Source organism: Lucilia cuprina, chromosome 2 (genome assembly GCF_022045245.1).
Source record: "Lucilia cuprina isolate Lc7/37 chromosome 2, ASM2204524v1, whole genome shotgun sequence".
In the NCBI taxonomy this organism is placed as follows: Eukaryota; Metazoa; Arthropoda; class Insecta; order Diptera; family Calliphoridae; genus Lucilia; species Lucilia cuprina.
The window spans coordinates 40,018,523-40,033,880 of NC_060950.1; the positions used below are offsets into that span (position 1 = coordinate 40,018,523).

At 28.0% G+C, this 15,358-nt stretch overlaps 1 protein-coding gene across 2 annotated transcripts; it reads right to left on the minus strand.

Annotated features, from left to right (window-relative positions):
* Positions 1–13,546: 13,546 nt before the first annotated feature.
* On the minus strand, positions 13,547–15,058 carry LOC111678999 (ER lumen protein-retaining receptor). Of its 2 annotated transcripts, none has more exons than XM_023440479.2 (2): positions 14,900–15,058; positions 13,547–14,835 (listed from the first exon to the last, which is right to left on the minus strand). In XM_023440479.2, the coding sequence occupies exon 2, from the start codon at positions 14,700–14,702 to the stop codon at positions 14,064–14,066; it is 639 nt and encodes a 212-aa protein (XP_023296247.1). In that variant the 5' UTR covers positions 14,703–14,835; positions 14,900–15,058; the 3' UTR covers positions 13,547–14,063. The 2 variants fall into 2 exon arrangements, with proteins under 2 accessions (XP_023296247.1, XP_046812555.1); XM_046956599.1 differs by having other exon boundaries at positions 14,910–14,928.
* Positions 15,059–15,358: the final 300 nt, after the last annotated feature.

Here is a 15,358-nt window from a genome sequence, read left to right on the forward strand (position 1 = left end):
AGATATGTTCATCCGAGAAATGTGAGAACTGTGAACATTCTTACCGAACACATACTTAATACGTTGCCACTAAAACAAAATACCAGCGAAACAAATCGCTCATAAGAAACTTCTGAAATTGACACAAGATGAAGTAATTAAATTATGTTTTTAGGAATAATGGCCCGCACTACTTACAAGCCAACTTGAAACCAGCGAGGTCCGTCCGCAAGGGCCTTATAAAAATTTTATTATTTTATTTGCTATTAGAATTTTATGTTGATTAATATTTTAATTAAGTTTGAAAAATATTTTCCATTTTATATTTTTAAATTGAAAAAAGTAAACAAAAAAAACTCGGATTTATAAAGTAAATATGGTAGCATATAAAATAATAAATCGCTTAAATGTCAGAAGTTTAATATGGCTACGAAAAGAGAGAACGGTTATACCTTTATTTTTTCTACTATGCTCAGACCTGAATTACGACTGGTTTTTATTTTTTAAATATTATTTATATATTGGTCCAACTCAGTAAACAAACGAGTTTATTCCAAATTTTGAATAATTTTAAATGAAGATCATTCTTACATTTGTCGACTGACTAACAAAAATGACTAATTCGGTTTTTTTTTGGCATTTCTATGAAAAATTTAATCATTTCAAAATTATTAATTATATATGGATAATTTTGTAAATAGCCTTATACCCCATTTACACGTACACGAAATCTAGTAGATTTCATTTAAAATCTTTTTTTAAATCTAGACCGTTTACACTTACTATTTTTGGCATTTAGGAAAATTTCATTTTTTTAATATTTCTTAAAATTGTGTTTGATATAAAAAATAAGAAGGAAAAGTGGAATATTTTATTTATAATAAAAAATTATATATTAAAATATAACATTACATTTTATTTTAAATAAAGCTTTCATTCATGTTTTTCAATTTAATTTTTGTTTCCTCCCTTTGTTTTTCTCTTTTTTCTTGTACAGCGTCGTATTTTTTATTATTATTTATTTTATTAAGGAATTTTATTATTATTATTTTATTAAGGAAAAAACAGAGTTGCATCACTAAAAACTATAAGATTTTAACGAAATCTAGTTATGAAGTAGATTTTGTTTTGTATAGGAAATCTAGTTAAAATCAACTAAATTTGGTTCGAAATCTCATAAGTACTAGATTTTGTGTATGTGTAAATTTGGTATTAGACAATTGTAAATTTTATATTTTATATGAAATCTGTAATTCCTTTTTATTTTGAACTATTGGGGAAATTTTAGAAAAAGAAAGTAATTGGTTGTTAACTAATTATATTAAAAATCTTAATTTATTTTTATTTCAAATTAGGTTATTGAGAAAATTGGAACAATGTTAACATGATTAATGGTTTCACAATATCAATATGTGTATATATAACAATTATTTCACATAATCAATCAATGTATAGATTATTTATGAACAGGGATTTTCATGCACTAAAAACATTTCCGAGTGAAGGTATATATTATCTATTAATATATACCTCAGATCTTTGGTACTGTAATAACACTTTTATTTTTATTTATTTATTTATTTAATTTCTGAAGGTGGAATGTTTTATAGCAATTCTAATACAATTTGGTGAATTTTTTATTTTTGTATAAATTATATTTCTTCCGAATGACTAAGATCCAATACCCGAAGTTAGGGTGACGAAACTATTGACCTTCGTGTCTCGGTTGAACCTCCCCCACCACATACCAACTAAGTGTACTTATGAAGAAGTATACATAAACTAAGGGAGAATTATAATATATCCCCAATATGCAAGTAATATATGATAATACACAAAACTGATATGAAAAGTTTACACTAGGGTTAAATAAAAATAATTATAAAGGTACGTTTCAAAGGTTGAGAAATGAAGATTTAACAAATCTTAAGGAACAATATGTACATGATTATTAGTACTAGCGGTTTTATAGTAAGAAGTGTGTTCGCTTACTTTCCAGTAAAAAATATCCAATAACTTTATGATAGAGAAAAAATTGTAATATACTCTTTAAAAATATCACAAAAAAAAATGCGAACGAAAACTTGTAAACATTACCCAGCAATGATTTTATACAGCTGACTAGTAATGCCAATTTTTTAGAAAATAAAAATCGCAGATAATTTATTGAAAAAAATTAAAGTAAAAAAAATACATTTAAAACCAAGATTCTCTCGTTGCAATTTGCAAAAGTACGCGAACGGAATCCAGTAACAATTGTTGCAAATTGTTACAAGTTATCGATTGAGTACGTGAACAGACCTAATAATAATCAATGTTACAGCTTCTCAAAAATAGAGCATGCTTTTATTAGAGTTCTATGTTGAAACGAAAAGTCGGCTTTTCAACATTTCGACTTATTGCATTTAGTTTTCGAAATTTCGAATTTTGCATTAGTTAAAAAAGAGTAGGGTTCTATAGTTGAAACGAAAAGTCGACTTTTCGACTTTTTGTATTTAGTTTTTGCATTTAGTTAAAAGTCGACTTTTTGCAATATATGAAAAGTCGATTCTTCGACTCTATGTATTTTATAAATAGTCGACTTTTTGACCTTTTTTCCGACCTTTTCCGACTTTATCCGACATTTTCGACTTTTCAACTATTTTCGACTTTTTTTGACTTTTTTAGACTTTTCGACGTTTGACTTTTTTCGAGCTTTTTCGACTATTTTAGAGTTTTTGACTTTTTTCCACTTTTTTAAAATATTCAACTATTTTTGACTTGTTTCGGCTTTTCGACTTTTCCGAATTTTTGACTTTTTTCTACTTTTCGACTTTTATTAAAAAAGTCGACTTTTGGACTTTTTTCACAGACGATAGTCGAGTTATCGACTTCGACTTCTTTCGACAAAAAGTGATTGTTCGATTATTCGAAAGTCGATTTATAGAAACCTAAAAAAGAGTAGAAAAGTCCTAAAAGTAGACTTTTATTTTTTATTTATAAATAGTCGACTATTTTTGACTTTTTCCGACGCTTTTCGTTTTTAGACTTTTCGACCTTTTTTGACTATATTCGACTTTTTCCTAACTTTTTCGACTTTTAAGATTTTCAACTATTTTCGACTGTTCTCGAGTTTTTCCGACTATTTTATAGTTTTTTACTTTTTTCCCAAACTTTTAGTCCTGGAGTCAATATTTGGCGAACTGGATCAATGGTCTTTTTTTGAGCTTTTTCTTCCAAAGGAAAGACATTTTGGACGGAAAGTACTGAGTTCAACCCCAGTCTTTGTCGACTTTTTATTTTTTTAATATTCTATAAATAACTCTACTAACAAAACAACTTATTTCCAACCAAACAATATTGTCTTTAAGAACATCTTAAACAAAAATAAGTATTTTCTAGTAGAATTGTAAGCACTTTACTCGTTGATTTCTGGTGATTTTTCTAGTGAATTTTTAAGCAAATATTTTTCTGGGCGTTTCCAAAACATTGCGAAATAATGTAAACATTAACTTAAAAACCGTTATTTACAAAGCAAGCATAACAAATAAGTAGATGTTTGGGATAAATTGTGTTAATATTTTAGTTAAACTGAAAGATTTGATTGATAATAGAAGTTAGATAATTGTATCTAGCAGAATACCTGGGACAAAATAGAGTTAAACACATTAAAATAAAATACAAAACGATTTTCGAAAAACAAAAAAAACATTTCGGTGAAATTGTATGAGATTTATAAAGTAATAATTTCAATTAATTAAATTAAATAATTCTATGCAAATATATGAAAAATTACTACATTTGTAATAATTTTAGAGTTGTATGCAAATTTGAGTTATGTCATTGAAATCGTCCAATGATACTAAATTTGCATATGCACAGAAAAAAATAATACATAACTGGAATGAATTTTGTAATAAACTAGCTATACCCTATGTGTTTTGCTACCCTAAAAGCAATTTAAATAAAACAACACTACGTTTTTGAAAATTCTTACTAAAATAGTTTTCTAGATATATGTATATTTTTTTAAAATATTGGGGATGAAATAAACTCGTTGTGTTTGCTGGGTTGGACCAATATTGACACTTGAAAATAATATTAAAAAATAAATACAATTGAAAATTTCGTTTTTTTCTAAAAATGTTTTCAATATTTTAATGGCAAAAACACAACTTTTAACAATGTTTATTGCTGAAGCAGGGACTATTGGGCCATAGGAATTGTGTAAATGCTTGAAATAACGCTTAGTATAAAAGATTATTGTTAATTTCAATGCATCCCAAATGCAGTTTAAATACACCCTACACCACACTTTTGGAAACGGCATTTTGATTATATATTGAAGTTAGTAACACTTGCGTCAATGCAATGATGTTATCCGTCAATAAGATAAGACTTTAGAAGCGGTATATGCTATACAAGAATATGATCTTTACAAAATTCGACTAAAAAAATTTTATATATACGAAAATGTTACTGTAAATTGTTATATTGAGCAGTACATTTATCAATTAAGCAAATACGAATCTCTCAAATATAATTTCTAGATTAAAAACTACTATATAACTTATTGCAACTTACTCGCAATGTGGTAGGGTATGATGTATTCGGATACATTTTGTACTTTCATATTTTTGTTATATTATGTAAACAAAAATAATAAGACTCATACAAGTGTATTAAATTCACACAAAACTTGTACATGTGAGAGAGTAATATTTCTTACTCTCACTAACACTTCTATTTATTTTTCTATGTTCCAAACTTTAATTAAGGTTTTAATTTAACCTATGAAAAATTTGAATAATAGAATATTTTCCAAGATATACGAAATTTTTTAATTAATTCATATGCGAAATGCCAACGTCCCATTGAAAGTCCGCGCATTTTTCTCGAATTGTCAGATGAAGTCATAGTTTTTCATATAAAATTTGAATTATCTAGCTCTAATAGTTTCTCAGATATACGAATTTTTGTATTTAATTCATATAGGAGGTTCCAATTTGCTAGTATATTACCGAAATATTCACATTAATGTCAAATGATTTTTGCTCTAATAGTTTCCCAGACATACATACGATTTTTTCTATTTAATTAATATGGGAGGTTACAACCAGCGTTTAAATTTACTAATATATTAGTCATTCGAGAAATTAGCTTTGTAATATTTCTTGGGCAACATTTTGTATATTTTGCTTGGACACCTTAAGAATTAATGATTTTGTACGGGTGTTGATAATTTGACCAACTACAACTTATATAATTGTCATAATAAGAATATATAAGATTCAAAATATCGCGAGGTTTACAGGTATAAAAAGTATATAGTGGTAAGACAAGCACCGATGCTCCGTCTGATTGCTGCATGATAAGGTGCTGTAATACTTTTTAAATTTGAATTAGAACAACATCCATAAATAGGAAGAGCAAAGTCGATTTTAGAGAGTATTTCGAGCGAGTAATATTTAACATTGTTGTTATATAAATCCTAAAATGTTTAGATGTTAAAAATTTAATAATATTAAGTCTAGAGATAAAATTTTTTCTAAGTTGAAGGAGGTGCTCTTTGAAGGAAAATTTTTTATCATCAGCGTAAATAGCGTATTCTGCATGCTTTTGTTTAGATATTATTGAGCTGAGTTGGTTGAAGGCTATTATAGAGAGAACTACTATATAATATACGATCTTCGCCGGGTGTTTTGCCTTTGGATGATTGTTATGCGTTCTCTAGTTCTGTTATGTTTATAGAATATTGTATTTTATGAGAAAAATTGGTAACGGTTGTATATGCTGTTTACTGACAATGATTTTTTTGCGTTGGAAGACCGAAGAAAAAATATTGTCGGCGGATTGGTCAGAGCAATGTTTGGCGAAGTGATTTGCGATATCTAAATATGATGTTAACATAATAAAGCCATTTTTAATATAATTGAAATTAAAGGGTGATATAGCGCCTGTGACTCGTTTAATATCGTTCCAAATTTGTTGGGAGTGGAGTTAGGATTGATGTTAGAGGTGAATTTTCGCATACATTCGGCTTTACATTGTTTAACTGACTTTCTAAATAGTATATTAATTTTTTGTATAGAATTAGGTTAGTATCTGTTCTAAAGCATTGGAAATTATGCCAGAGATGTTTTTTGTTTCTTGACATTTTAAGATGGGGATCCCACCAGGCGACATGTATCTATTACAATTGGTTTGAGGAATACAGTGATTTGCAGCAGATCTTATGGCTTTGGTAATAGATGCGGCTAGTTGGTTTATATTATTTTAGCTTTTGATGTCACAGATATTTTTATATTCAGGCTAATTGGCAAGTTCAGTTTTAAATTTAGGTTTTGGTTTAGTTGTAGTATTATTGTTGTTTTTCTTAATGTCTATAAATATGAAAAAGTGGTCGCTTCCATGAAGGTTTTGGAGTATCTTCCAAGAACAGAGTGGTAAAAATCAAGCAGAGCAAAATGTAATGTCAACATGTGAAAAAGTATTGTGGTGGAGAAATGGGTTGGAGATCCAGAACTTAGTAAAATTAAGTCTTCGTTAATTATAAAGTTTTCAATAATTTATCCACGGGCTTTAGTAAATGACGAACCCCATGAAGTACTCCATTAATTAAAGTCGCCAGTAGGAATTATTGGAGAATGAATATTAATTGTTAGAGATTTTAGTGTGTGTGTGTGTGTTGTAAAATTTACATGTGGAGGAATATAAGTATTATTTAGTGTGAATTTTATAGTTTCTTCATCAAGAAACATAATTTCGTCTTCTTTATTGTTAGGGGTATTATTAGTTGTAGTTTGTTTAGGTAAATCAAGGTTCTTGTTTTGTGACAAGTTGAGTATTTCTTTTGTGTTTTTAACGTTGGGTTTTGTTGCCGCGTTTGTTTGGATTTTATGAGTTTTTGAACGCTTAAATAAATTTTTGGGATTTTAAAACTGTTGAAATTGTTTTTGTAGATTTTTCAGTTATATATTTTGTTTTATCAGTGTTGTTGTTGATTAGCCGGTTGGTTGTTGTTATAATTTGTGAATCGGATGATTTATTTATTGCTATTGGAGTTGTATTGCAAGTTGCATTTTTTAAAGTGTTGTTGTTTGTAATTTTAGAGTATAATCGATCAAGAGGTTTTGTAAAGGTTTGTGAGTGATACTTTTCTTTTGCAATCTTCAAACAGCATTTTTCTTTAGTTTTTATTTTTAATATTTCTATTTGTTGTTTAAATACTTTGCATTCTTTTGCAGAAGAAGGGTGTTCTTCGGAACAGTTAACGCATAAAGTTCGCGTACAATCTTCTGGTATATGTTGAGGCAATGTATAATTAACACATTTAGTTGTATTTTGTACCATTTATGAGTGTGGCCAAGCATTTGAAAATTTTTACAACGCATTGGATCGGGGTAGTATTGTCTTACTTTGACTTTATGCCAAGATATTTCCAATTTATCAGGGGTAATATACCGATCGAAAGTTAAACGCATAACGCCAGATGGAACCATATTACCTTCGGGATTTTTTCTTTGATATTTACATCTTGAGATTTCAATTCTTGAATGATTTCACTTTCTGGGATGTTTATTAATGCATATTGTGCCCTTGGAGAAATTGAGGTTGGAGTGATATTCACATTTAATACTGCATATACCTGGCAAATTTTTCATTGAAATAAGCCTTTCAGCGTTTGTTTTGTTCCCAATCAGAAGAAGTAAATTTCTTCTGTCAATTCCGATACAGAAAGTATATCGGAACATATAAGTTTTAACGATCGGTATACCGAAAAACACGAATATTATTGCATAGTTTCATCAGCGGTTGTCTCCCAAATTGGGTGAACCGGACATAGTCACTATCTTAAATTATTTAGAAATAACACTCTGGACGAAAACTCTTTGTATTCACTGTGAGACCAAAGATTTGCAAAATATAATAGATAATGTAACATTAATTATTTGATTTCTTTCCGAGTTTCATGTAAAAACTTTATTTTTCAATTGGTTATTTTCGCATTTCTAACGACTCACTAATGTAAAATTCTAGGAGTTCATATTATCCATTGCTCACTTTATTCCGACTCCACTGTATATATAAGTTTGTCATTCCGTTTGTAATATCCACAATATAATTTTCCGACCCTATAAAGTATATGTATTCTGGATCCTTATAGATAGCGGAAATCAATTTTCTGAAGACTCCAAATATCTTCGGGATCCAAATCTTCAATAATTCTGTCAGACATGCTTTCGAGAAACAAAATCGGTCCATAAATTATTGAGATATGGGCAAAAACCCGCAAATTTTCTCAACAAATTATAAATAAAAGCATAAAAACAACAACAAGGAGATAAAGCAGTAATATGTTGGTAATAGAGCTCATATTTGTTTAAGGGTTGAAATGTGGTAATACACACAACTAAGGTTCTATAAATCGATTGTCGAATAATCGAACAATCGACTTTTTGTCAAAAAGTCGAAGTCGACTATTTTGTTCCAAAAAAGTCGATAACTCGACTATCGTCTGTGAAAAAAGTCGACTTTGTCAATAAAAGTCGATAAGTCGAAAAAGGTCGATAAGTCAAAAAAAGTCGAAAAGTGGGAAAAAGTCGAAAACTCGAAAATTGTGGAAACAAGTAAAAAATAGTCGAAAATTTTAAAAAAGTGGAAAAAAGTCAAAAACTCTAAAATAGTCGGAAAAAGTCAAAAAATAGTCGGAAAAAAGTCGAAAAAATCGAAAAATCTACTATTTATAAAATACTTGTAGTCGAAGGGTCTAAAAGTCGACTTTTAATTAAATGAAAAAAAGTCGAAAAATTGACTTTTCATAAAATGCAAAAAGTCGAAAAGTCGACTTTTAACTAAATGAAAAAAGTCGACTTTTCGTTTCAACTATAGAACGAAGTCATATCATTTTGCGGCGAATTCATGAAATTTTTTATATATGTAGTTTGACAGCGTCGGGTTTGAGAGCGATTTTTTATATGGAGTTTGACAGATTCGGTCTAAATTTCCATGGACAAAAAAACAATCAGCTTTTGAAATGACATCACCTTATTAGTTTCGCCAATAATATAACCCTACACACAACGGTTAATATTTTTTTCTGCGCTAATACAGTTTATATTTGTTTGTGTGACATGTGTGCAGAGCAGTGTTGTCATATATTTTTTGAAGAAAACTTTATATTTAAAAAAAAAAATTTTTTTCAACAAAAAAACTTTTTTTCTAAAATTAAAAAAAAACAATTCGTATATTTAATTTTATTTCAATTTTATTAAAAACAAAACAAAATAACGCAACATAACAAAAAAGTATAACGAATAAAGTTCATACATTTACATCACAAAACATAACATAGAAGATTAATATTAATTTAAAAATATAACATAAAAAAATAAATTTCATTCATTGAGATCATGCTATTATAAAGAGTGTATGATTATATTATTTGTACATTGTTGTATTATATTTCAAGCACATTTCTTTCGATTGTACAAAGTTTGTAGAATTGCTGTTACTTTTTTTAAAAAGTCTTTTGTCCTCAAAATACCGCATAAAGTTGGAATTTCTAATTTATTCCTTATTTTAGTTATATTCAAATTTATCTGTAAAAATATTCGTTCTACGTTGGCTGATAAAATTGCATAAACTAATTTTCTTATAAAGGGAAAAACCTTAGAGCCAGCACAACGTTTTAATTTAAAACTTTTCAATATTGTTCTCCTCAAATAAATTTAATTCCTTAAAATCAAGATGAAGTAGCTCTCGCCATTCATCGTCAATTAATTGTATATTATAGGTACCAACTACATTTGGTACAAAAGCACATAAATTTGAAATTGACTTTTTCTTGCCTTTGATTACGATTATAGGTGCCAAATCCTCAATACATTGAAGAAAATTGTTATCAAAATTGAACTTTTTTAATAGGCTATTACAAAGTTCAACATAAAATTTTAAACAGTGGGATCTGAAATTCATTTTATCAGACTTGGATAATTTTTGTGAACATAGTGCCAAAGAGACTTCAGCTCTTAAGTAAATGTTTTTGAGTTCTTTTAGATATGTGTTATTGTTTACATCTATTTTTTGAAAATTTTCAAATTCAATAAACTCATCCTTTACAATATATTCAAATATTTTGAAGTATAAACGATTTATCTCTCCATTTAGTAAGTGAATTTGGGGACTTTCATTTTGAAATAATTTGTTTAAATTATTAATATCATTTAAAACAAATTTCAAAAATAATAAAAACAATTGAAATTCCAGTTTGTGTAAAATGTTAATAATCCTTTCAAATGTATCTAAATCTTAATGTAAAAAAAGTTTTAAAACATCTAATCGGCTCAGAAGTTGGTTAACTGTGGCTTCGAGTGAAAGCCATCGTGTTTGCGACGGATGCAACATTTTCCGTGGCTCATAGTCCAATAAGATTTGGAGGTCGGCAAATAAGTCTAGTCTCTTTGGACTATTTTGAATTAAATTATAAATATAAAATTATATATCCCACCTTCAACGAAGTTTATTTTTTTATTTTTTTTATTTAGCATTTAAATATAATTAGATTTGATAAATTTGATAACAGCTTTGATATGTCCGTAGATTCGTCGACACATAGCGAAAACCATTTACTTTGTAGAATCTTACAAAGTTCTTCTAGATGAATTTCTTCAATGACATTCTTAACTAATGCAGATGTTTTTGTTCTTGCGCATGACATTTTCTTTATAATCTCCGAATCTAGGGCAGTGTTTTGTAGCAGGGGTATTAAATGATCCATTGCCAAAATGGAACATTATGTTCATCACAAAAGGCTGCTAGGTGAAGTTTAATGTTTGAAACCTTCTTATTAAATCTGTCCGTAAGCAATTAACTGCTTCCTGCTTGGACTTCAAGGGCTTTTGCTCTTTATGTATGCTTCGATGTTAATGCATGTGTTTTTAAATCTGTAATCTACCTGTTGCTTTTATTTGGCAATTACAAATCTTACAAAAAGCTAAATTGTTTTCGCTCTTTTTGATCCATGTTTTCAACAATATCAAATTAACAATTTCAAATGAAAAACAAGCGGGTAAAAGAAGAAGTAAACCAAATAACGATTTATTCATAACTTTAAAGAAGGTGTATTCAATGAAACTGTTTTTTATTTTTATGTATGAATGCTCTTAAATGTCAAAATCCACATACAAAAATTAGACTATTTTGCGTAGACCTGTTACCATAGATAATACACATAGATTGCCAACTCAAGCTTTACCACGAAAAAAAAGAGCTTTCTCTCTTCATACTTACATGTTCTGTGTGAAGTTAACACAAAGCTACAACAAATATTCAATATTTCAGGTCCAAAATTCGCACATAAAAACGATTCGGACACAATTTTTATAACACAAACACATATTATTTATTTTCTACAATTGTTTTAATATATTTTCTTTATCGAAATCTTTTTAATTTTCACAAACCAAAAAATTATTTTTTCAATTGTTAGACATTTCATTTTTTGTTTTTCAAATTTAAAATTGAAGGTGCAGAGTAGCATTTCTTAGTAAACAAATTTATGATAATCCAAGAAATTAAAGATTTTTGGATACAGATAGATACAAGTAGATTCAATTTACAGCTTGTACCACAGGGCATACAGAGACGTCACGAGCAAAAAATTATTTCCCTCTCTTTCGCACAAAACGAATTCAATGATTTTTTAGCTGTATTTTATATACCTCTTCTCACCAAACAATTTCAAAATCAAACAAAAGCTGATTTTAGACTTTTTCAAATGTCAAAAGTGACATCTCTGTATACTTTGTCCTTGTACTATAAATGATCTATTTATTTGTTATTGTTGTTTTTACTTACTTTGATTCAGATATAAGAATTAAAATTATAATAAAATACAAATATTAATTAAAATTTAATAAAATTAAATTCAGTTCTAAAAATAAATAAAAACTGTATTTTAAAACATATGTACTTGGTGAAGGGTATATAAAATTCGACACAGCCGAATATAGAAATCTTACTTGTTTTTTTAGCTCAATTGTTACACCAATAGTAGAATTGTTTGCCATATATGGTCCTGTGCACTGGATTATTAAACCTTTCCGTGGTTTTATCGAATATATTCGACATTACAATAGACTATGTTTTAAGACATTTTTTGAGTATAATTTTTTACTTTAGTTTTAATTTTTTTTTAGATGAAACTTAAGACTTTATTATATTTATAATTAAGATTTTGATAAATCTTTCATATTTTTAAAATATTTTAAAATCAGGTTTTAAGAAATTATCACTAATGAGTACATTTGTTGGCTACACACTATAATATTCAGTAAAACGGCATGTCAAAATTAAAAAAAAAAAATAAAATAAAAATATTATAGTGTAAATACAAAATGTAATATAACTTAATGAAAATGCGGATGAATAATTGAAAGTCGTATTTTTTAAAATTTTTGAAAACTTTCAAAACGGTTAGATTTTTTGTTTTATTTGAGTATTATTTTTATTTAAACAAAGAAAATTGAAGTTTCATTTTATTATACCCTACACCACTATAGTGGGAAGGGTATTATACCTTTGTGCTGATGTTTGTAACACACAAAAATATTGGTTCAATAGTCCAAAGTATACCGATTGATTCAGAATCATTTTTTGAGTCGATTAAGACATGTCCGTCCGTCCGTCCGGCTGGCTATCTGCGCAAGGTACAGGCCGCAATTTTCAAGATAATTTGATGAAATTTGTACCAAGCTTATTTCTAAATTGGTCGATTTGGTTGAAATCGGTCGATTATTTCACCTTAAATACTTTGGAATTAAGGTAAATAAAATTCAACGTAAGTTTCTTTATGAAAAATAAAAAATGTTTAAAAATACTCATGGCGTATTATATGGTCCGCCATGTCCGATTATATTTTCCTACTTGTTTTAAATCTAATATATTTTCAATTTTTTGATAATCATACCTATTTTTATTTTGTTTTGGCAGTATGAAATAAAAATCTAACGACTACTCTCATAGTGTGTAGGCAGCTTTAACAACATACATAAAACAGCTTCATTTAATGACCTAAAAAATAGTACTTTGCTAGATCGGACTATACAGATTTAAATTCAGAATACTAAAATTATCTTAAATACGTTTTCAAGTTTTTTTCTCGACATAAATTATTTTTGACCCAGAAAGGGTTAATAAATAATTTAGCACAAAGAATTTTTTATATGTAATTAAAAAATGTATATGATAATCATATAGCTAAAAAATTACTTAAATGCACATAAAAATATAGAATTTTGAAATATCAGTTTATAATTGATAAAATTGCCAAATTGAACTCTTAAAAATAAAATAATAAAGTTTTACTTTCTATAACAAAAATACATAAAACATTTTGTTTTAATTTCTTAATCAATTGGATGATAACCACGATATTTTATTTTATAAAAATATTTTTGATACCTTATTTTGATTTTTGTTATAAGATTGTTATTTTTTGTAGAGGCATATAAATGCTTTGTTTGAAATGCACAAAAATAACATATGTATGTATTTTTCTCATTTTCACAGATATAGTCCAAACAGATAAGTTTTTATTATTAAATATTATACTTTATTATTTGTTGTTGTAATATTTGTATTTTAATAAAGTTTAAATCTAAATGTTAATTAAGATGGTTGACTTAATTAAGATGGGTACATATATTTTTACTTTACCAATATTGAGAATGCTTTATTTTTAACGACCACTGAAGTGAAAAATGACAAAAACTGTACTGTTGTAATAAACTTAATGGGAAGATTTTTTAAAGTATGAAGTTTAAGGATTCATGCCCATTTGAGCTTAATAAATGCGAAAATTGACAGATAATTTTATCCATATTATTAGCTACTACATATTGATAAATAAAATAAATGTTTTTTCTTTGTCGAATTTATGAGAAATATAATGAATAGTTAAGATTTTACAGGAAGAGGAATGGCTTGAAACTTATTTAATAAATTCTATGGTCACATTTCCATCTTCAGGGTGGTGATTCATTTATCCACGACAAATTCGTATCATCTGCTGAGGGATATGGATAAGTATAAGGAACAAGCATTTAGGCAGGCAATTGCAATTTTTTTCCTTTAAGAACTTTGGTAATGTACAAGTAGAAGAAATCACAATATAGAATTGTTTGAACAACACCGGCAAATATCGCAATCAAGTCATAGTGCGATTCGACAATATAGCGATATACCCAATTGAGTAAATATAGTGCACGATAAGATCCCAATGCGAACAAGTAATGGCTGGTAATCGATTCTGCTTCGCCAGTTTTGCTGACCATAAATAACTGAGGCAGAATAGCAACAGATTCCAAATAGATGGAAAAAGTCCAGAGCACTTCCATTACAGTAAATTCATGATTGATCAAAAGAGATAACAAGACACATGGCACCAAAAGAAACTCCAGACGGAAAGAGTCGTGATTGTGATCATACGTTGCCTTAAATTTGACATACATTAGATAAACTGTAGCTCCAGACGACGCCAGGAAGACCACTTTCATTACCGAATTGTATAGACTGACATATGTAGTGAACAAGTCCAAGTACCGTGTCAAATAGACGAGAGCAAATAGTATTTGTGACTTGCCAGAAATACCAGCACAAGAGCGAGTTTTCCATATTTTTAAAAGCAAAATAATAATTGCAAATACATGCGCCAAATCACCGACTAGACGAAAAATATTCATTGTAATTTCCTTTTATGTATGACGTGACGTTACAGAATATGTGTCAGTTTACCGACGAACTCTTGAGATGATTAACTCAATGCTAACGTTGAAGAGTAATTATATATATTATATTTGGATATTTATTGTCGATCTAAAATTAAAGTAAAAATAATTTATATTATAATGCTTTATATTATTTTTCTGATAAAATTTACAATTGCCAACCGATTAAAGAACTTTTTTACGTCGATAACTTCAATTTATGTATGTAAATGTCATCACAAAGCAAAGAACAAAAAAGGCACAGCGAAAATCGAGTAAACAATACATATCGAAGAAAGTGACGTGGCCGCAAATACATTAATTTTAAAATGCAGCACTGATCTAATTAACAGTTGTTTCAAATAGTATCAAATTATACACTTAGCAAAACGTAATTTAAATTATGTAATAAATTTTTTATTTGTGCCTTTTTATTTTCTTAAAATAAAATTAATATATGATGGGTATAAACTCCTCCTAAAAAAATAGTACTTATACAAAAATTTTTGACAAGTATTAATACCCTACAAGAACAGTGACAATCATTTGATCGGTCATTTGACTGGCACTACTGATGAATGGTTTCTATCACAGCGTAGAACAAAGTTTCTATCAGTTTCTTAAGGCAAATG